General features: G+C 37.4%; 1 protein-coding gene across 5 annotated transcripts in view; it reads left to right on the top strand.

Annotated features, from left to right (window-relative positions):
* Window positions 1-21,737, top strand: part of ADSS2 (adenylosuccinate synthase 2) — a 37,221-nt gene extending 15,484 nt beyond the window's left edge. For 4 of the 5 annotated variants that reach the window (XM_038542750.1, XM_038542749.1, XM_038542751.1 and 1 more), the window contains 10 exons: window positions 1,488-1,538; window positions 8,024-8,090; window positions 8,373-8,480; window positions 9,372-9,453; window positions 11,765-11,891; window positions 13,346-13,500; window positions 14,816-14,940; window positions 16,388-16,485; window positions 19,055-19,204; window positions 20,588-21,737. In XM_038542750.1, coding sequence (XP_038398678.1) covers window positions 1,488-1,538; window positions 8,024-8,090; window positions 8,373-8,480; window positions 9,372-9,453; window positions 11,765-11,891; window positions 13,346-13,500; window positions 14,816-14,940; window positions 16,388-16,485; window positions 19,055-19,204; window positions 20,588-20,640 — 1,016 coding nt within the window. In that variant the 3' untranslated portion in view covers window positions 20,641-21,737. Of the gene's footprint in view, window positions 1-1,487; window positions 1,539-3,991; window positions 4,118-8,023; window positions 8,091-8,372; window positions 8,481-9,371; window positions 9,454-11,764; window positions 11,892-13,345; window positions 13,501-14,815; window positions 14,941-16,387; window positions 16,486-19,054; window positions 19,205-20,587 lie in introns of those variants that run through there. The other variant, XM_038542752.1, reaches the window with a different exon arrangement.
* The last annotated feature ends 705 nt before the right edge of the window (window positions 21,738-22,442 follow it).

Here is a 22,442-nt window from a genome sequence, read left to right as displayed (position 1 = left end):
TTTGGGCTTAAGTTGGCATCCCCATCTCTCAAAGCTCCGTGAGCTTTCTGAGTCAGGAAACCAGCGAGGTCCCCTTTGCGCACTGTCAGGCAGTCTCGTTTCCATCATAACGACCTGGGGACATTGAAGAAGGTTATTGATGTCCTTCCCTCCAAGTGAAGGAAATGCTCCTTCTATGACGAGTATTCACTTCCGTCTTCTCAAAAACAGTTTTTTTAAAAGCTTAATTTCCTGCCTTTCCTAATCTCTTGGATTTTTGGAAATCTGTTTACAGTTCAGTCTGGCTGCCTTGCTGGGGTTTGAAGGGAGTCTGGCCCTGCAGGTGCTGCGCAGTTGAGGAAGAGCATTGCTTCCCCTTGGCTCATACTAAAAATACTTAATTCCATTACGTTGTTAAAGTTTATTGTTCAGACTTAAAAGTAGCAATCTGACCTCAGGTGTTCTGACAACTTAATCTGACGTCACAGAGTCCTGCCTGCTGTCCTGCCATCTCTGTTGTCCTGTGTTGCTGTCTGCTTTTTAAAGTGGTCAATTTGGGGTCGCCATGCTGCTCTCTGTTCTCCTTCATCCTCTTCAAACATTTTGCCCTTCTTTCTTTTTCCTTCTAGCTTGTCTAATCCGGAATCCACTTTACTGATTTTCTTTGTAATATTTTCTGTATAATCTGCCTTAAGCTAACTTTAGAATACAGACTTACCTGTCAAATTGACTATAAGAGGGGGAGGCTTAATATTCCTGTTTCACTTTTAGCACAACCTCTTTATAAGGAATCACTTTCGAAACACATCTTTGGATATTATCAAAAAAATTACAGCACATTTTTAATATCCAGATAGTTATGAAAATGTTTGGAGCCTGGCAGCTTATTCTCAGAATGCATGTAGCTTAGTAAGGTTTTTAAACCTTATGTTTTAAAGAAACATATCCATTTAGATTCATGTATCCATTCAGCAATAGTTCTTTGAACATTTTTGGGATGATAGGCCTCGTGCTATGAAATTCATGGCCCCTTCTCTCAGGGAAGATACATACATCACATTACAAGTCAGTTGGAGGATTAGTGAGAACATTTTATTATTTTGTTTAATCCCACTTTTATAATTGTCTTTTGGGAAAAGGTACTAGTCCCCAAATTAACCCTTTTCTTGAAATCCTCTTCCTCCTGCTTGGCAGCTGGTTCCTCCTCCCCTGCCTCTAACAAAAGTTACCTTTTCCTACCATTTACTTTTGGATTCTTAGAAGTATTTTATGTGGATTTGACTGGCTTGACTTTGGAGCTTTTTAGAATAAAACTTTTAGAAGGATAGAATTTGTGAATGACAGGTGAGAAAATTATTGTTAAACTGGTTTCCTAAGAGGAAGACAAGATGTGTTAAGTGTTTGCTTCAGTGAAAAGCACTTTTAAACATTGTATTTCTAAAGAAATTAAGATTTAAAAATTATACAAAGTGTTCAATTAGCTGTATCTTTTTTCTCCTTTCCTCTAGGTCTGGAAGGCTGGGAAAAAAGGCTTATCATATCTGACAGAGCTCATATTGGTAAGGGGCATCTAATGCATTTAACTGTCTTACTGTCAGAAACTTGTCTCATGGAAGCATTTAGTAGCCAATTTTTCTTTAATTCTAGTGAAAACTAAGTAGGATGGATTATAATAGTTGGGCTCCAAATACATGAAATCTTAGTAATTTTTTTTTTTCTCTTCTGGTAAAGGACTGGGCTAAATTTTACCTATTTCCGAAGAAAGAATTAGCTAACCAATTGAACCATAAAAGCAGTATCTCAGGAGACATCTCTAATTCTATTATTAAATTAACTGTATCAAAATACGAAGCACATTTATTTTCACATTAATTAATAATCATGTAAAAGCAGGTTTGCTATCTGGCAAATCTGTAGAATGACTCTGTGTCTTAAGTGTAATAATGCAGCTTTATCAGTGGTTCAGGCTTTATTCAGAGTAGTCCTCTCCTCTATGATTAGTTAGAGCAAACTGGATTCTAAAATTAATTCCAACCACCACTAATAAATATGAAGTTTGTTTCCCTGCTGTTATCCTATCTCTGATAGAATTGTTAATTATCGATAATATGATTACAAGACCGTAACCAGAAAGAACAGACTGGTGCAAACTCTTCAGTTGCATTTAAGTACAGATGACCCCTGAGGCAGTGGCTACTGTGGTTGTAGCACTGACCTCCATGTAAGAGCAGCCCCAGCAGGGCACCTGGGTGGCTGGGCTGAGTCCTTTAGTGTCAGACTCTTGATCCCATCTCAGGTCTTGTTCTCAGGGTCGTAAGTTCAAGCCCTGCATTGGGCTCCACACTAGGCATGGAGTCTACGTTAAAAACAACAAAACAAAACAGCCCATCAAAGTCCCTTTTAAATATCAGCTAAGTAACAGTGCCTCCAAATAATAGAGGCTCGAAGCCTCTGTGTAGCCTCAGTAATCCAATGAAATTTCTTTGAAGCAAACTGCTGGATAGACATACTTTGGGGGCTTTACTCACTTTTTCTAGCTGCTTTAGAAGTTTATTAGATTATTGACTTTAGACCTTTCTTTATATAAGCATTTAAAGGTGGACACGTGCCTTTAATACTACTTTAGCTACATTCTACAAATACTGACATTTTGTATGTTTATTTCCATTCTGTTAAAAAGACTTTGTAATTTTTTTTTTGTGATTTCTGTTTGTCCTATGAGTTTTGAGAAATATGTTTAAATTTTTAAATACTGGATGATTTTTCTGATTTCTCTTATTTCTAATTTTGTTGTAGACAGAGAATATGCTCTATGTGTAGTCTCTGTCTTTTCAAATTTGTTGAGATTTGTTTTATGGCCCAGGACAGGGTCTGTTTTGGTTCATGTTCTGCCTGCACTTAGAATACGTGTTCTGTTGAGTAGGGTTGTTGAGTATTCTTTAAGTGTCCGTTGAACAGTGTTCAGACCTTCTGTGTCCTCGCTGGTTTTATCTGCTTGCTGTCAGCCATCTAGAAAGAGGTGTGTTGAAATCTCCAACAATAATTGTGGATTTGTCTATTTTTCTTTTCGACTCATGTCAGTCTTTGCTTTGTCTGCTTTAAAGCTCAGGGAGATTGCATGTATATTTAGACTTAAGTTTTTGATGAGTTAACTCTTTCATCATGATGAAATATCCTCTTTTCCTATGGTAATATTCCTTATTCTGAAGCCTGCCTTGATGTTATATAGCCAGCAGAGCTTTCTTCAGACTGGTATTTGCGTGTTGTATTTTTTTCAACCTAATAACCTTTATCCTGTTTATATCTTTATATTCACAGGGCATTTATTATAGGTGAAATGCAGTTGGGTCTTGCCTTTTATTCATTGTGACAGTGTCACTTTTAATGGGAGTGTTTAGATCATTTATTTTTAATTCTTTTATTTTAGATCATATATATAGTTAATTATCAGTATGGTTGAATTTAAATTTGCTTTTTGTTTTCTATTTGTTCCTTCCATTGTTTTTCTTTTTTCCTGATTGCTTTGATATTTAATGTTTTAAATATTATCTGTACTATTAGTTTATTAGTTATACCTTGTGTTTTGTGAATTTTGGTAGTTGCTCTGAGACATACATAATATGCATCTTTAAGCCATCATTATGTACCTTAAAATGTTATATTAAACATTTAACCCAAGATATTTGCAAGGAAATGTTTCCATTTCACTCGTCCAGTCCCTTGTGTTACTGTCATACATTTCATGTCTACATTGTTAAAAACTCTACAATGCATTCTTAATATTTTTGAACAGCCAGTTTTCTTATAAAGAAGTTTAAAAATGAGTCCATTGTTGGCTAATTCTTTACATTAATTAGCAATACTGAAGCAAGTATGCAAGAAACTATCTATTAGAATTGTGCCCTGTCTCATTGAAACCCATAACAAAATTTGGAATGGAAGAGATTCTTATTGAGGGAAAGAGACCCAAGAAATGGCTGAGACTAAATTTTTTTAAACATTGGAAATCCAGGTTATTGGGTATCCGTTGACTCAAGAACTACCTGTTAAAAGACCACTCTGTGCCAGGCATAGTGGTGAACACTGAGGACTCAGAAAAGGCCATAAAAATTCCTAATGGAGCTTCTACTGTAGTAGGGTAAGACAGATAATAAGCAAGAAAAAAATATAATACATGTACCATGGCATGTAGTGATAAGTTCTAATGAAAGGAGCCACGTGTAATGTCTGGCAGTTTGGAGGAGCTGGGTAGGCATCTATAATTTTAGATAATGTGGCTGGGGAAGTTGCACTGCAAAGATGACATTCATGTCACCTCCTGAAGGAGATGACAGATTAATAAGTTCTAGAGGCATGCTGTTCAGCACCCAGGCTGGAGATAACAGTGCTGTATTGTGACTTAAAAATCTGTTAAGAGGTCAGATCTCGGTCTTAAGTAGCCACAATTTAAAAAACAAAAACAAAAACAAAACTCTTTGGGGGAAAGAAGACCTGAGAGGAGGTATGAGAAGCAGGCAAAGTGGAAATTACAGATACCAAGGCTCTGACTGGACACATTAATACAGTGCAACATTAATAGTGTAAATAAAACCTAACTATGATAATAATTTTAAAAAGATGGCATTAATAGAACTTATCTACTGAAAGCGCGTAATTATCTCTTATTTTAAAAATTAGACGGAGTCCCCAAGGCAGCATTTTTTTTTGTTTGTTTGTTTTCAGTATCTAGGCTGTAGAAAATGGAAAAGATAAAGCAACTTCACACAAAGATTGTCCTCTCAAAAACAGTATTAGTGGAGGGGGGAGGTATCAGGGCTCCGTGCCACGATGAAGCTTTATGAAAGTAATTCTTCTGATATCACTGATAGCTCCCTGGGGCCTAGAAAAACCCAAGAAAATGTTAGCTCTGTGGCAAGGTACTAAATTAACTTCTGAAAAATAGGCTGTACCTGCTTTCCATCAACCATTTACTTGTGATTTGCCAGGTGCCTTTGTAACTTCTTTGAATGTAGAAAATAAAGCAAATATTTAAATGCAAATTGTTTCTTTATTCAAAAGAAATGACCTCCTCCAACATCTCAATTTTTGTCATCACTGATCTGCAGAGACTGAGTTTAATGAAACAGTTTCTTAAGAACTATTCTGTCTTCTCAAAAGTAGATGACGAACACTAAATTGGGGTATGACAATAAACTTAATCCTATAGTATATGGTAGCTATTAGAAATTTTAACATAGTACACGATACAGCAATATGCATAAAAATGAGCCATATTTTACCCCTTTAGCCACTGCCTACCTTGTTATACAGAACCTTTCTAGTGCCTGAAAAAGCTACTCTGCTAGCCAAGCATGTAAAAGACCTATACACTGACCATTATAAGACACTGGTGGAAGAAGTTAAAGCAGACACAAATAAATGGAAAGACATTCTATGCTCATGGATCAGAAGAATTTGTATTGTTAAAATGTCTGTACTACCCAAAGCAGTCTGCAGATTCAGTGCAATCCCTATCAAGATTACAGTGGTATTTTTCACAGAAATAGAACAAGCAATCCTAAAACTTGTAGGAACTACAAAGAACTGGAACAATCAAAGCAGTCCTGAAAGAGTAAAACTAAAATCCCCACAAACTCAAAGATAGAACAAAGATAGAACAGAGGCAGGCAGCTGGGGGGTGTGCAGAATGGATGGGGGTGGTAATGGAGATGTCATGGACAGCTTGGTGACTGTAGTTAATTATACTGTATGCCATATTTGAAAGTTGCTAAGATAATAGACCTTAGAAGTTCTCACCATGGGGCACCTGGGTGTCAGGTGGGAGAGCATCTGACTCTTGATCTCTGAGGGTTGTGAGTTAGAGCCTCATGTTGGGCATGGAGCCCTACTTAAAAAACAAAAGTTCTCATCACAAGAACAATTTGTGGCTATTTATGGTGATGCATGCTAACTCACTGTGACAGTCATTCTGTGGTATATAGACATATGTAGTCATTAAGTTCTACACCTGAAACTAATGTTATATGTCAGTATATCTCAATAAAAAAATAAAGCTACTCTAATGACCTTTCCTAGTCACTATCTACTCCCCCTCACCAAGGGTAACCACTGTTCTCTCATCATAGATTGGTTTCGTCTATGTCTGAATTTTATACAGATTACACATTTATATAATTTGTCTGACTTTCACTCAACAGTATGCCGAGATTCATCCTTACTGTAAATGAAACTCTTATTTTTCATTGCTGAATAGTATATGCCATTGTATGAATATGGCACATTTTTTACCATTGGTGAAACTTTGAGTCCTTTCCAAGTTATTACAAATACTATTGCTCTGAGTGTTCCTGTAAATATCTTTTGGTGTACAATATGCCAGTGTAGTTTAGGGATGTCATTGCTACCCAGTTCTGTGGCATAGAGACGGATAATGATTTAAGGGATAATTTTAAACAAAATTAGTTTTGTCAACAAAACTAATCAACAAATTTAGTTTCTGTGTTATAGTTACCTAATGTAAGAAATGTCCGAACTCCTCTACTAGACCACTAGGGAAACCTGTTAACCATCACAGCTGTGCTTATCAACCTTGCCAAGCAGAAGGGAGGACTGCCTTGACAATTTTGCAGTGTCTCAAGAGGGGAGTTAGGGCAGAGAAGGTTTTAGAGGCTAGGGTTAATCAGAGGTGGCTTACGGTCTGATTTCCTCAAATTTTTCTAGTTTCAACATCTATGACTACAATTTGAGTCTTCTGACACTGCCAAGTAGTTCTTTGATACATGCCACTACCAGTTCTAAGACAGTTACCAGTCATTCTGTTTAAAATTTAGACATTTCAACTTATTTGTTTGGAGCAGTAACAATTGTTAGTGAAAAGAAGTCATGGTTTAATGTACATAAAATGATTAAATTGTACACTTCAAGTGGGTGAATTTTATGGTACTTAAATTATATTCCCAAAAGGCTTTTTTGAGACCAAAGAAGCCTTGGTTAAAAGTTCGAAGACAAAATTATAGGCCTGCCTGTTCCATAAAATAGCTATTTATTCAGTCAGTAAATATTTTAGAACTTGTAGGCACAGGAAATCAGCTGGTATGCTAACTGACATGGTCCCAAGACTCACACGGTAGTGGTGGGAGAAGTGAGTGTGTGAGTGTGCTTGTGCGTGCGGGCAGAGGAAGAGGCACATTCAGACGGAAGCCTGTGCTTTGGGCTAAGGATGTGAAAGAATGCCTGTGTGACCCAAGGGCAGAAATAGGGCCAGAGCACAGTGCCAGATGAAAGAGCATGCTACGCAAGGAGGCCACATGGAAGAGTTGTTTCTTTTGAGCAACAGGAAGCCATTGAGTTTTATAGGCAAGAGGATAGTGATATCATATTTGTGTCTTGGAAAGATGGCTTTGCTGCATTAAAAATTATGAATTAGAAGTGCCCAATAGGGAAAACATGCACACTCATTAGTTGGGTACAGTTTTGGTGAGAGACGGTTGAGAGAGAGAGAGAGAGAGAGATATCAGAATAAACCAGAGATGTCTGGAGGGGTAAAACCTGAAGGAAAGAGGGTATCCTAGTAAACTGAGCTTGATAGAATTGTGGGGTAGGCTGTTCCAAGATTATCCTCTTAACATTTTTTAAAATAATACAGGTTACGGTTAGCTGAAATGAACAATCAGGCATACCTGTTGGCATTATAAACCTTCACTCCTACCATTGTTTTTGCTTTTTAAAATATATACATTTGGAGCACCTGGATGGTGCAGTCAGTTGAGCCTGCAGTTCTTTGTTTTGGCTCAGGTCGTGATATCAAGCCCTGGGTCAGGCTCCACACGCACCCTCCTGCTTGTTTTCTCCCTCCCTCTCTCTCTCTCTCTCTTTCTCTCTCTCATAAATAAATCTTTTTAAAAATAAAATGTGTCCATTTGATTAGTCATGATGAAATTAGGCTGAAGGGATTTATAACTTAATTAATTTAAAATGCAGTATGTTTTGCTCCTATATTACCTTTGTTTCAACAACAACTGTGATTTGGTTTTTTTCCCCTCAGTATTCGATTTTCATCAAGCAGCTGATGGTATCCAGGAGCAACAGAGACAAGAACAAGCAGGAAAAAAGTAGGGTTTTTTGTTTTTGTTTTCGGTGCAGTTTAAGCAAATTCAAATCCTCATGTTTAAATTCTACGGCAGAGGTTTAAGAAAAATCATTAGAATATCTTGTTTAGATTTCAGAGAAAATCCAGTAGGATTGTGAAAATAAACTTAGAGAAAATAGCAACAAAACAAAACAAAACAAAACCCCAGAAAATAGTTAAAGTAGCTTTATTCATTGTGATGATCTGACCACAAGCACAGCATCTTTCTTGTCTAACTCAAAGCTTGTTTTGATTTATTTTTAAGTCTGGGTACCACAAAAAAGGGCATTGGCCCAGTTTATTCTTCCAAAGCTGCTCGGAGTGGACTGCGGATGTGTGATCTGGTTTCTGACTTTGATGGCTTCTCTGAGAGGTAACTAACTTGTGTTTCAGAGTGGAAAGAGCAAATGGGATTTTTGGAATTTCTGTACTCCAGGATGCAAAGTGGTAAAAATCAGTGTTCTAGTTGAATAATGGTGATTGGCTTTTTTGCTTTATTTGGACTTTAGAATTATTTTTAATTAATTTCAAATTAACTAAATGAAAAGTAACCTCATGATGATACCACAGCAGTACCTAAAGAAGGCAAAGCCAAAATTATATTTAAGGATTGGAGTTTTTAATGGTTTGCCGAGAAACAGAGATTCCAGGGGGTGCTTTGGTGGGGTTACCACATCCTAGAGTCTGGACCCTCAGAGTTTCAGTTCTGAGGCCCCCTCCCCCCTACCTAGACATCATTAGGCTCGTAGGTACTGGTGAACTAAACAATAGCAATTGCCTCATTGACACTTACTCTCTAGAAAAATCTGCATGAGAAACCTAATCATCTTCAAAGCCATATGATGACTCAGTGACTGGGAGTTAGTTGGTTGCATCTAGTAACAGGTGGCATCAAAGATCCTGCCTCTGTCTCTTTTAAAAAGCATCATATAGACTGTCCCTTTTTATTTTTCACATGATGTGATAGAATTCACATTTAAGTCTTGTGGTTTCAGATTTTAGTCCTTTTCCTCCTCTCCCCTCCACACACATTACCCTCATTATATTGTTGTTATTCCTAAATTTGAATTAAAAATACTGTTTCTGAGTGTATCGTTTATTCATGACTGATCTCCTGTTTAGATTTTATTTCTTAGAATGTACCTTCCGTTTGGAATTCATTTGTTATTAATACCACTTATCTGCAGAAACCATTTGAATTGAATGATACTATACGGACTGTTTCTAAACCGAGCTAATGTCTTGATTTATCTATATTTCTCAGGTTTAAAGTTCTGGCTAACCAATACAAATCTATATACCCCACTTTGGAAATTGACATTGAAGGTGAACTACAAAAACTCAAGGTAAAAAAAACAAAAACAAAAAGAAACTCAAGGTAATGCTTTCTGGCCTTTGTAATGTCCTTTTTAAAACTTGTTTGCCAGATTGGTATCTAAGATCTTTCATTCATAGTTGGCTTTGTGCTAGGAACTACAAACATAAGAATGAAAAACATAGAGTGTTTAATTTCCTTTATGGAAATTACACTGTTACTGAGAAGTTACACATTAAATAATTCATAATGTAATAAATGCCACACAGATATATATAAAGCATTGGAAATAAGAACTGGTAAAGCAAATGACTTATCCTTTTTAAGTTTAAAAGCATAGAGGGCTACCTAAAAGGACATGGCATGTTTGAGTCACTACACATGATGTGACTGAAATAAAATATTGAGTGGGGAGCAGCAGGGAGTAGGAGTTCATAGGTCTTGCATTGGTCTTATATGGAGTGAGAGGGAGTTTTTAGCATTTATCTTAGAGTTCATGAAAAACTATTGAGTAATTTTTTTTTAAGATTTATTTATTTTTAATTATGATAGATGTAGAGAGAGAGAGAGAGGGAGGCAGGCAGAGACACAGGAGGAGGGAGAAGAAGCAGGCTCCAAGCCAGGAGCCTGACGCGGGACTTGATCCCGGGACTCCAGGATCGTGCCCTGGGCCAAAGGCAGGCGCTAAACTGCTGAGCCACCCAGGGTTCCCCTATTGAGTAATTTCTAGCAGAAAAATGACTAGATTTGTATTATATAAAAATCCCTCCTAGCAATGTGGAACATAGATCAACAGAGGGGCAGCAGGAGATAACTTGTAAAGCTGGCTGACCCATTCTGGAACGGTGCCCCACAGGACCAGTGTCTTTAGCACTTTGTCTTAAGAGACGAAGAAGGTGATTGGCCAAAGGTTCGGCCCACATTTGGCAGGTTTTAGGTGTCAGTGGTGCTTGACTTTCAGTAAGCAAATCTCTTACCCTATCCACCCTTATATTCGACCCTGATGTTTAGTGCTTTTCAAGCTGGGTCCTATGTATCTGATTATTACTCCTTGTCTTCTATAAATAGGTATGAACATCAATTCCAGAGCTGAATAGGAATTTACAAACCTCATATGCCATCCTAGAATGGTTGTAGACCTTGGGCCAATCTACTCACTAAATTGCTTTAAAAAAAAGAAAAAAAGACTTCCAAGGAAGATACTGAATGTTAGGTATTTAGACTTCAGTGTATTGGTCATTACTTACAATAGACTGCCATTGTCTTTTCATTCTGTCATGCAACAAATATTTTAAATTTATTATTGGCAACTTGGAAATAATAATGCGCTGAAGTGTGGTATAGCTTTTTGGTTCTATTTTATCCATGTTTCGTATGAATGTAAAGTAGATGAATAATCATAAACAGAATTGGGTAAGAAGATTCTTAATAGGTGGTGTATGTCGAAACAGCACTTTAAGGAGCAAAGGACATGATGAATGGCATGGTCATTCAGGCATAAAAAAAAGGACTAAAATAGGAATAAACAGGAGACTAGAACCAGGGGCAGGGACCAGACTTTCATCAGGAGTATAACATATTTGGTGAATTCATGAGTGGATCCTGGAATTTCCATACTAGTCTGGCTAAATATGGAAACATAGTTAAAACTAGGTTTTATTGTAGTTATATTTCAGGCCTTGAGGGAACTCTTGTTTATGTTACATTTTTAATTGAATTATAAAATTTAACAGTATTATTAATACTTTTAATATGTTTTGTAAAAATTTTATAATGCTCATGTGTAAAATAGTATTTGACATTATCTACTAATACTGCTGAGATATTGCTGTAATGGAATACAATGACAAAAGAAAATTAACAGTTATCAATATTTGCATGCTCAGCAATGTCACTTGTGACCTGCATCCACATTTTGACAGTTTCCCTGATGGCGTGTTTCAAAACTCATGGTTACATGGATTATAAATGAGACTTTTTAAATACCTCACCAAGTATAAAAGCACGACGTAATATACTCCATTCTTCTTATTTTCCTGAGAGCTGGTTTATAAAGAATGGAAGGTTGACATCATTACTTGCAGTGAGGTTAATGTAGAACCTTTGAATTGCATCGTTTCTCTACTGGTCTTGAGCTAGGGTCTGTCTTCTGGTTCTGGAGAATCAGGACAAGAGACCAAAGCTAATCCAAATGTTCAGTAGGGTGAGTACCATCACTAACACCCTTCTGCTTTGAATGAGTTAAGTGTTTCTTATCACAGAGTCAGGTGAGTGTTACTTGTACTGATCATGTTCTAAATTTATTGGTATATATTGAAATTGGTTTTCGTCTTTGTCTGTAGGGTTATATGGAAAGGATTAAACCTATGGTGAGAGATGGAGTTTATTTCCTCTATGAGGCTCTACATGGACCACCAAAGAAAATCTTGGTAGAAGGTGCAAATGCAGCGCTACTAGATATTGATTTTGGTAAGTGAAATACGACTTGCAAAAGCTCATCTGAGCCCTAAAGTACTAAGGATATACATAATTCCTGTTTGCCTTATAGGGTTTTAAAACAAGGCTTTTAGCTTGTATATTCAGGAATAATGGAAGTTTGGGGCACCTGGGTGGCACAGTCAGTTGGGCCTCTGCCTTCAGCTCAGGTCACAATCCCAGAGTCCTGGATAGAGCTCAGTGGAGGAGCCTGCTTCTCTCTCTCCCTCTGGCCATTCTTCCTGCTTCTACTCTCTGGCTGGCTGTCAAATAAAGAAAAAAAAATCTTAAAAAAAGAAAAGGAATGATGGAAGTTTGTCATCTACTAATCTTTTTTTTTTTTTTTTACAGCAATATTATAGAATACACAATCCATGTGTTAAGTTTTTAGTTCATTAGAAAAATGAAATCACTGCTTGGGTCAGTGGGTTTGGGATTCTGTAAACTGGTTTTCATTGTGAGATTAGAGGAATCCTGTGGAAGGATCTTTAATTTAGCCGTTTTTTTCTTTTTTTCTTTTTTTTTTTTTTTTTTTTTAATATTGAGAACTAATAAGCTTTGTCATTAAACATGCCTCTTAAGATCTGTGGAAGTTTGTTTAACTCCCTGGGCTTGAGATCCTGAATGGATTAGGGCATTTCTTCCATCTTCAAAAAGTTAACCCTTTAGTGTCTTCCAACTACCACCTCATTAGATTGTTGGCCTTTCTCTCTGAATGTGATATCAAACGGTAAGTCTGAGTGTTCTCAGCTCTTACTGACATTTCATTGGCTTTTGACTGCAAGAAAACCAACTAAATAAAGTATATTTCTTTTGCAGTAGATATGTATTTTTTACTTCATAATATGCCTGTGCAATCTGGAAAGAAAACAGTGCCCACTGGCTTAGTGGGTAGTTTAAATAGGAACAGGATTTGAGGGTGAGGTGGGGATGAGGGAGTATACTCCCCTTAGCTTCTCTTGTCATTTTTGGGATTATTCCCGGAATAGAGTTGAGAAGGTAGGATATTGAATACCATAAAATTCTTAGTATATTGGTATTATTCTAGGTTGTGGCTGTATCTTGAAAATCTATATCAAGGGAATAAAATAAATTCATTTTTAAACTAACAGGAATGTGTTAAAAATACCTAGGTTATAAGTCTACGTAGTGGAATAACACAAGGGTTTTATCATGAAATTATTTAGCAATCCATTAGGTGAGTACATACCATATAACAAAGGAGCCTCTCCAGAATGAGCAACTACATTGATAGCTCTAATTACCTGTGTTTTTTATCTCCCTACAGACAAAAAGGATCAAGGCTAAAGGTTGAAGTTTAAGGAGGGCAGTTATATTCAAGTCTGTCCAGTACCTAGAATGTACTCAAATGGGGATTTTTCACAATAATTCTGTTTCAGAGTAATGTATATCTCTATGTGTGAATAATATTTGTTTCTTTTTTTAAGGAACTTACCCTTTTGTGACCTCTTCCAACTGTACAGTTGGAGGTGTCTGTACTGGGTTGGGAATGCCCCCGCAAAACGTTGGAGAAGTGTATGGGGTCGTGAAAGCTTACACAACTCGAGTTGGTATTGGTGCCTTCCCTACAGAGCAAGACAATGTAAGCCTATTTTTCAGTAGATCCAATTCTGAAGATTTTAAAATAAAACCTTCTGGGGTGCCTGGATTGCTCTTTTGGTTGAGTATCTGACTCTTGGTTTTGGCTCAGGTCATGATCTCAGTCAAGATCCTGGGATCGAGCCCTGTATTGGGCTCTGCACTCAGCATGGAGTCTACTTCAGATAATCTCTCCCTCTCTCACCCACTCACACTCGTTCTTCTCTCTCTCTCAAATAAATCATTTTTAAAAAATTGAAACTTCTGCTTTTCTTCCCCTTAATGAATTCTTATCTTCCTGTGCATTTCACTTATGTGGGAACAGATGGGCAAAAAAAGATGAAGGGTTAGAGAGTACTTAAAGGTAATTGTAAGCACCAAGCTACATGAAGGTGGGTTTATAAGGGAGATTGAGATAGTGAAGGAGAAAGAAGTAGTTAAAAATAAGAACTGCCTCTCACTAAGAGCGTATTGGGAGCCAAGGCCGAGGAGAGTAACCTCCAGACTTGGTGTGATCCTGACCAGCACTTTCATGGTGGTGACATCGGGGCAGGCACTGTCAGAGTGTTGTATACTCGGAAGCTCTTTGGACCTCACGACAGCCCAGGGAGGTGGGTAGTGGTCACTATCCTGCTTCTACACTTGAGAAAACTGTCAGGGAGAGCTGAAATCACTTGAGCCAAAGTCACACACAGGGACTGGGCTGGGATTCAAACCTGACAGAGCAACATTTTAAAAAACACATAGTTGTATTGATGTCAGAATAGAAGAGGTAGTGAAATGAAGACTTAATCAGAAAGGTATAAATTAAGAAATAGATAATAAGTGAAAAATTAGGTTCTGGGGAATGGCTGTGGCTTAGATCTTTCAGCATATTTTTCAACCTTATTTCTCTTTCTAAGGGTATTGTGCTTTCTACAACTCCTGAGTAGCTGAGAGTTTGTCCTGTGGTTTTCAGGAGATCATCAAACTATAGTAGTTCTTGGAATAATTGCTTTGACTTACCTATTTTAATAAATATTTACTAACAACTTTGTTTTTAATATGTAGCATTTTATATGTTAAAATTTAAGAAGTTAGCTAACATCATAAAAAAATACTGGTTTTAAAGAAATGGTAAAAAATGAAGCCAAAGTGGATCTCTTTCAAATAATGCCTACCTCACATAGTATCCATCATCTGTATAGAATTCTGTCTTCCACTTACTTTTTGGAAGATGTTCATCTCTGAGACTCTGACTTGTTATATGACCTTACATGTAATTCTACTGGATTAATAGCATTGGTATTATAATCCAAAGTCCTATTTTATACTTCTAGGAAATTGGAGAATTATTACAAACAAGAGGTCGAGAGTTTGGGGTAACCACTGGAAGGAAAAGAAGATGTGGCTGGTTGGACCTTGTTTTGCTCAAATATGCTCATATGATTAATGGATTTACTGCGTGAGTATTCTTAGAAACATTTATTTCAGGAAACTAAGGTATCATTCATGACCACAGGTTAAATTTTGTGGAGTGCAAGCTTGAAAATTAGTACCCTGGTAGAAAAATTTCAGTTTAGCCTCCAGATGATACTGTAGCCCGAGTTTCAAGTGCCCCAAGGGAGAGGACCCCAGGTTGTCTTCCTAGATATCCACGGTTGAGAAAAGGGAATCATGATACACCCACGTGCATGTAAGTATAGAGGGAAGTCAGATTAGGTAGGTAGATAGATGGTGCATTTAGTTTATATGGAAGGGAAGCAATATAACTGATTTAGTGCATGGGCTTGATGAATGTAACTTCTGTTTTGAAATCTCAGATTCATGTTTTGTGGCATCACTTTGGAAAAGTTAATCTTTCTGTGTTTTTTCATCATTAAAATCTAGATAATGTTATCTACTTCATGCGGGTGTTCTGAAAATTAGGTGAGAAATACAGTGAGAGCATATAGCACGCTGCCTGGCTCACTGAAAATGCTCAGTAAAAAGTTGCTATTAACACATGTATGTAAATATGTAAATAAGTGTACTCCTGTTTGTATTAATTTGGTTTAACTTCCAGCAAATAACAGAATAAAAGATTAAAAAGTAATCGTGGATAAGAATTTCAAACCTACCGTTTTATTTAAGCATAGATTTTCCCTTAAAATGGTTTCCTAGTTTATTGGGAGATTTGACATGTCTTGAAAAGGTCCTGAATGTGGTGTCCTTGCTTTGCTGTGACAATTTCTGAGCAGAAGGGTGGAGGTGATAGTAACCGGAGGGAAGGAATGAGGGTCAGTGGCCTGTGTGTAAATATACATGTATCTTGTAGTCCTCCATACAGAACAATGAGTATAGCTGTGTCCCACAGAGTGCATCCATTCCTCTAGGCAACTGTCCCTCAGATATGTGTGGATCCATCATAAGAAAGCTAAGCGGGGTGCCTGGGTGGCTCAGTTGGTTAAATGTCTGACTCTTGGTTTCAGCTCAGGTCATGGTCTCAGGTTGTGAGATTGAGTCACAGGCTGGGCTCCACGCTCTGTGTGGAGCCTGCTTGAGAGTCCCTCCTTCCCTCTGCCTCCCACTCACTTGTGTGCGCAAGTGCACGCTTTCTCTTTCTCTCAAAAAAAATTTTTTTTAAGTTAAAAGGTATATATAAATAAAAGAAAGTTAAACAAGATGGCGTGGATCAGGGAAAATACAGTTATTAGAGAAGTAACGCACAAGTAGATCAGTTAAATCTTTTTTTTTATTATGAGGAAAATGCACGCTTTATGTGTGGCAAACTTTAGAATATAATCCTAACCAGTTTTCAAATTGCTTTGGAATGTTTAGCTTTGTATGAATTTTTCTTTACTTCCTTAGCAGATTAGATGTTACTGCCTTTAAGAGTCTGCTGTTTGAACACTGCCTTTTCTTCCACTTAGGTTGGCACTTACCAAATTGGATATTTTGGACATGTTTACGGAAATCAAAGTTGGGGTTGCTTACAAGTTAGATGGTGAAATCATACCTCATTTCCCAGGTACTTTTTTCAGTCTGTGATATAAAGAATATTATTAGGTGAATGTGTTAGAACAATTTCATAAAGCTCTTTGGTGTATAGTTTATGATCTATAGCCACAGGGTTGATATGCTCTTTGTGAATGGTGGGAATATATTCACATCTCATCAGCATTTGTTCCATAGCTGCTATGCATTTGGGTTCTGGTTTGCAGTAATAAGCATGGGTTCAGACTCAAAATAGGAAAAAAGAAACGTAGTACCTCTGAGCCCAGCCCGCTGTGCTGCTCCTGAATTTCATCTTCCCTGTTTTGAAAGTAACTTCTGTGTAGGCATTCCTCTCTTCCTTGAGCAGTGTGGGATAGGAGGGAAAAGTACTTCTTACACGAGTTTAGCAGGCTCTTAATATATTAAGCCACGCTGTCCTTCAAGCCACACAAATGGTTTTTTCTGATACTCCTATGTCAAAAGTAGTTGGTTGTAGGAAGACTTCCTACATGATGCACTGTTTCTTCAGGCATATCGTTAGTTATAGGATTTCTTCAGTACTCAGGACGTTCCTTAAATGTTTCCAGCTTTCAAAAATAGGAACCGGTCATTTATTTAGTCATCCTGTAAGGCTGGGAATATGCCAAACAAAGGAATATTGACTAGTTTAATGAAACTTGGTAGGCTGCTAGGTCTTATGACTTGCTAGTGACAACCAGTCCTTGGGAACTGAGGATCACCTCAAGTTCTTAGAAACACATTTAGTCATTATCTGTTAGTCCGCATCTGGGCCATTTCCAGTTTTGTTTCTCTTGACTGTTTTTTCCTTAATTGTGGATCACTGTTTCTGTGATGAATGACTTCTGATTAAATGCACTTCTGTTGTAGTGACTCCTATTCTGTTATCTTCCTCTGAAGGGTATTGGTTCTTGTTTTAGGGGACAGTTAAATTACTGGGTAATCATCTTGAATTTGTATGAGCTTGGTTTTCTGCTGTATTAGTATAGTTATGTGAAAAGCCCAGGGTGTTTCCCAAACCTCCAAACTAGTATGGGTCAGCCTCCAAATTCTGTCTCCTCTGTGGATTGGATAGAGCTGAGTTTTAGATTTTGTTATGTAGGGTCTATAGTCAGTTTTACTCTTGAGCATGGTTTTTCATTTTAAGGAACAGCCTTCCTGCTATCTCAGCTGGATGCCAGGAGAGTTATCAAGGTATAAAGAGCTCTCTCCAATCTGGCAGTCCTGGAGCTCCAGTGTACCCTACCCTGTCCCTTTCCTTCTTGTTAGCACAGCTTGAAATCTAGAATCTGTCCCACTCAACTGTGTGACAGCATCTATCCGGAAAGCCTCCAGTGGTCCCGCGGGTCCCTCCTATGTAAAGTTGAATGCTAGCCGTGGGATGTCTACATGGACTTGTAAGGAGTAGGAGCTCTCTGAATAGCTCTGTCCTCTCTAAAACTTGACCATGATGAATCTAGCTGCTTCCACTGCACTGAAACCAGTTACCTACCTTCTCAGCTCAGTGGGACCACTGTTCTCTGGTGACTAGTGTCCTGACTTCCAGTGGCTGGGAAATTGCCCCTGGGCAGAGAGTTGAGTAGTTCTAGGACTTGTTTGTAAGTTTTCTTTTTCTCAGAAACTGCAGTTCTGTGCTGCCTGCCTGTTGTCCACACTGACCAGTCATGGGATATGGGCTGCTCCAGGGAGGCAGCTCCCTTCAGGTGAGGGCAGTTTCTGAGGAAATTCTGAACAAGCATCCTCAGTAGACAGTGCTTCCAGAGCTGAGGGGAATAAGTGTCTAAATCCTGAACTGGGAAGTCTGGATAGTATACCTACAGTATCCACTATATGGTCTCTAGTCAAAGAAACTGTTGTTATTTCTGTACATTCTTCTTTTCTATTAGGGAATACAGTGAAAATGGTTAAGTGAGATAATGAAGACAATTTCCAGCTAAGCTTTTGTACAGTTACAAAATCAGTAGATTTTCCAGATGAGAGCAAGTATAATAAGTCTCCTTTCTGTGAGATTGCTGCCTTTATGCAGGGCCACAATCTCTAATTCACAGCACAGAAATCTAAAAAGCTCTAAAAGTGGAAAGTTTAAAGTTTAGCACCAGAGTCCTTTGACAGCAAAACCTGACTTGGGTTGATAATAGAACCAATAATCTGACTGCTTACAGTGAATAATTCTGTTGCTGCAGGAATGTGTTTGATTATGAAAATATTGCCTCAGGTGGTAAATATACTGTCTGACCTTCCTACACTCTGGGAAACTCTGCATTCCATAACATATCTGACTCCAAGGATTTTTTTTTTTAAAGGATTTATTTATTTATTCATGAGAGACACAGAGAGGTAGAGAGAGAGGCAGAGACACAGGCAGAGAGAGAAGCAGGTTCCATGCAGGGAGCCTGACGTGGGACTCGATCCTGGGTCTCTAGGATCAGGCCCTGGGCTGAAGGCGGCACTAAACCACTGAGCCACCCGGGCTGCCCTGACTCCAAGGATTTTGACAAGATTATGAACCTGTAACATAGCAAAAAGTTGTTTGACAATAGGCAGTGTTCTACCAAGAGAAAACAGACTTACTCTTTAACTTTCAGCAAACCAAGAAGTCTTAAATAAAGTTGAAGTTCAATATAAGACGCTCCCAGGTTGGAACACAGATATATCAAATGCAAGGACATTTAAAGAACTACCTATTAACGCACAAAATTATGTTCGATTTATTGAGGATGAGCTTCAAATTCCAGGTAAGTGTACTTTATGAACAACTATCTTTACTTTTCTCTACTTCTAACTTAATTGTCTACCTTTGAGATAGGATCAAAGAAAGATCATTGTTACTTTGTAGAGTGTTCACAATTTGTACGAATGCCCAGGAAGACACAAAATAATGTTATCTCTTAGACTAAATATAATCATTTGTTTTTAATCTTTCATATACCTGAAGACCTATGCCTCACACCATTTTGACCCTGTCTTAATTGTCTGCCACTCTGATTTTTACCCTGTGACATTCATGCTTGTTGCTTTCTCCCTCTTAGTCACAAATCCTTTTGTATCTTTACCTCCACCAAAAATGGTTTGTGGGTTCGTGGTTTTTCCATTTGGGATTAAATCACTCTTGGGAGTTGAAGTTTTTGAATAGTTAGGAAATAACAGGTATAGAAAACAACAGGAAATCCAATTTGAAAAAAATAGAAGAGGAGAGTAAAGAATAAAACTTTATTAAAAAAATCTAAACTGGCCAGGGAGTTAGGCATCACCAGGTAATGGCTGTCACTAGTCTTTCTTTTGACACATTGCTTTCTTCCTTCTACTTGCACTGGTAGAGATTGGAGAAACAAAAGTGAAGTGGGTAGAAGGTGTCCTCTATGTAGAATCCATTATGCACTTATTCTGATTTGTATTGTGGTACGTCTCAAATATGAGTCTCGTTTTCCAGATTGCTAACTGTCCCTACCAGCGTGATGTCAGATTTAGTCAGCATGTTTGCTCTGGCTCTTAGTCAACATTTTTTTGAAATACAAGCAGTAGTGAATTTAACAGTGACCTGTGTAAAATTCCATAAAGGTTCTCCCATATGGTACGATATTTAGAGATTCCTATGGAAAGGTACAGGCTGTGCAAGTTAAAATAGTATTCTTTTCCAGATGGTTCTACTTTTTTGAGATATAAAAGTTACACTGTCACCTCTTAGCATCCTGCATTTATCAAATATGCTTATCTAGTTATTAGGGACTTCATCAAGGATTCTTTAGGTCCCTGCTGGTTTGGGCCAGTATTTTGCTGACCTAATTATTAGGCATTGAGGACTTGGAAATACCACACGATTAAAACTGGAACGAGTAAGGCACAACACCTGTGCTGGATCCTGACTGCACGTTCTTCCAGCAGGACAGCAAAGGATAAAACAAGTGTTGCTAGAATGCAGCTCACAGCTAGCACCTAATAAAAGGAAGTTAGAAGCTATCTCAAAAGAATGTGTGAAAGCATAAGGGTGGTGCCATATACTATCACAAAAGGCCCCTGGCACTGTTAAATAGTGACCCTGAGAAAAGTGAGGGTCTTTTCTCTCCAGGAATTGAACATTATAAATAATACTATTCTTGTACCTTTTTCTCCCCTCCCAGTTAAATGGATCGGTGTAGGTAAATCCAGAGAGTCTATGATTCAACTCTTTTAAGGATTTCCAGTGATGCAAGAAACACTCCTTGAGGGGAGGGGAAAGGACTTTCTTAAATATTACATTTACAATCTGCGAAGTTCAAGAATAAAGACATTGAATTGAGTTTTAAGCCCTCCAGTTGTTTCCAGTCATTCAAGATGGCTAGCTGGTGAGGAGATACTTTGGCGTGTTCCAGTGTCAGCTGCCTTCGCTGGCAGAATCGCCGAGTCATGTGTTGCTCCTGCTGCTCACGGTGCCACGTTTTCTGTCCGTGTTTAGTCATAGTATGATCCATGTTGTTTGAAATCTAAGATAGAATTCCTTTCAGTGTAGTTTTTCTTCATTATTGTCACTGTGTGTTCTTTGGTTTTACCTCTATTAAATGGGAAGAACAATTAATGCAGTTTTGCACAAATATTTTTTACATTCTGGTCATTCAATTTGTCATTGTGATCTTTGCTCTTCGACAAAAATGATGAGAAGAAGGGTCTGTAAACTTTTGTAATGCTATAAATTCTGTTTCACTTGTGAACTGTTTATTTTCTGCTGAGACCATTGCAAATTTGAGCTTTGGCAGGGGGGAGGGGATTATGTTCATGTATCCTTGAATTTGTACAGAACACAAAACTTGTTTCTGTCTGTAAATTATTTAATACATTGGACATTTAATTAAATGTTCAGAGAAAGGTGTTCCCTAAAGCAACAATCTTAATGTTTAAAAAAAATTAGTCATTAAAAGATCATTGTGATAATTGGTGGATATTTTACTTTAATTTCAGTCATTAACTATGAAATGTATAGCTGTCCTTTTCTATCTTACCATTATTTCTAAATCTAGTGGATTGATTTTCAGCATTGTGCCTGCCAGTATGCCTACAAGATTATCTTATATAATAAGTGTCCAAATGAACCCAAATTGTCAGTCATAATTTTGATCATGCCTTTATTTTTTCTTTCTTGGAAAAAAAGAGGTTTTGTTTTCACAATTAGGCTTAACATACTGTGTTGTAGATTATCCTTCAGTGAACTATTTTAAATGTTAAAATTAGGTGCCACTTAAATTTATTTTATTATGCCATCAATAGCTGATTAAAAAGAACCAAATATTTCTAGTATGGTTTGTGTATTGTGTTTTGTTCTGGTAAGAGAAGTACTGGCAATACTGATACAGAGAAGATGAGCTTTGTCCCTGTAGTATGTAAGGATGAGGTGAGGAGAGAGAGATCAAAACAGAATCTTAGAAAATAATGTAAATATTTTTTGTCTTCACTAGACATATTTTACTTAATACTTAGTTCAGAAAATTCTAAAACAGAGCCAGCCTTGTTGAATTCAATAAACCAAAAGGATAGTACAGAGGATCTTACAAGCCCATCGCCAATCAATAATGACTTTTATGTAAAATTTATATTTAATATACAATAAATAGTTTTTATTTATTCTAATGGAAATTGAATGGGCTTTTATTTCTTCTTACCCTTTATCTTCCTACTTGAACTTCACATCAGGTTGAGTTGAAATTAGGTTTTTAAGTCCTTATTCTCATCTTGGCTGAAAGTCTGTTATGGAAACATAATTTTAATAATGGTCCAGAGGCAGATGTGAAGAACTCATTCTCCAAAGAGATTACTAAAAAATAAATGAGTAAACTTAAAGAAATATCTTAGGGGCAGCTGGCTTTCTCAGAAGAGCATACAACTCTTGATCTTAGGTTGTGAATTTGAGCCCCCTGTAGGGATTACCAAAAAAAAAAAAAAAAAACTAAAAAAAATTCATTTTCTGAGTCAGTGCTTTTTTTTTTTAAGATTATATTTATTTAT

The sequence above is a fragment of the Canis lupus genome, chromosome 7, assembly GCF_011100685.1.
Source record: "Canis lupus familiaris isolate Mischka breed German Shepherd chromosome 7, alternate assembly UU_Cfam_GSD_1.0, whole genome shotgun sequence".
NCBI lineage: Eukaryota > Metazoa > Chordata > Mammalia > Carnivora > Canidae > Canis > Canis lupus.
Note: the sequence above shows the minus strand (reverse complement) of the source record. Positions and strands in the feature narration are given on the sequence as shown.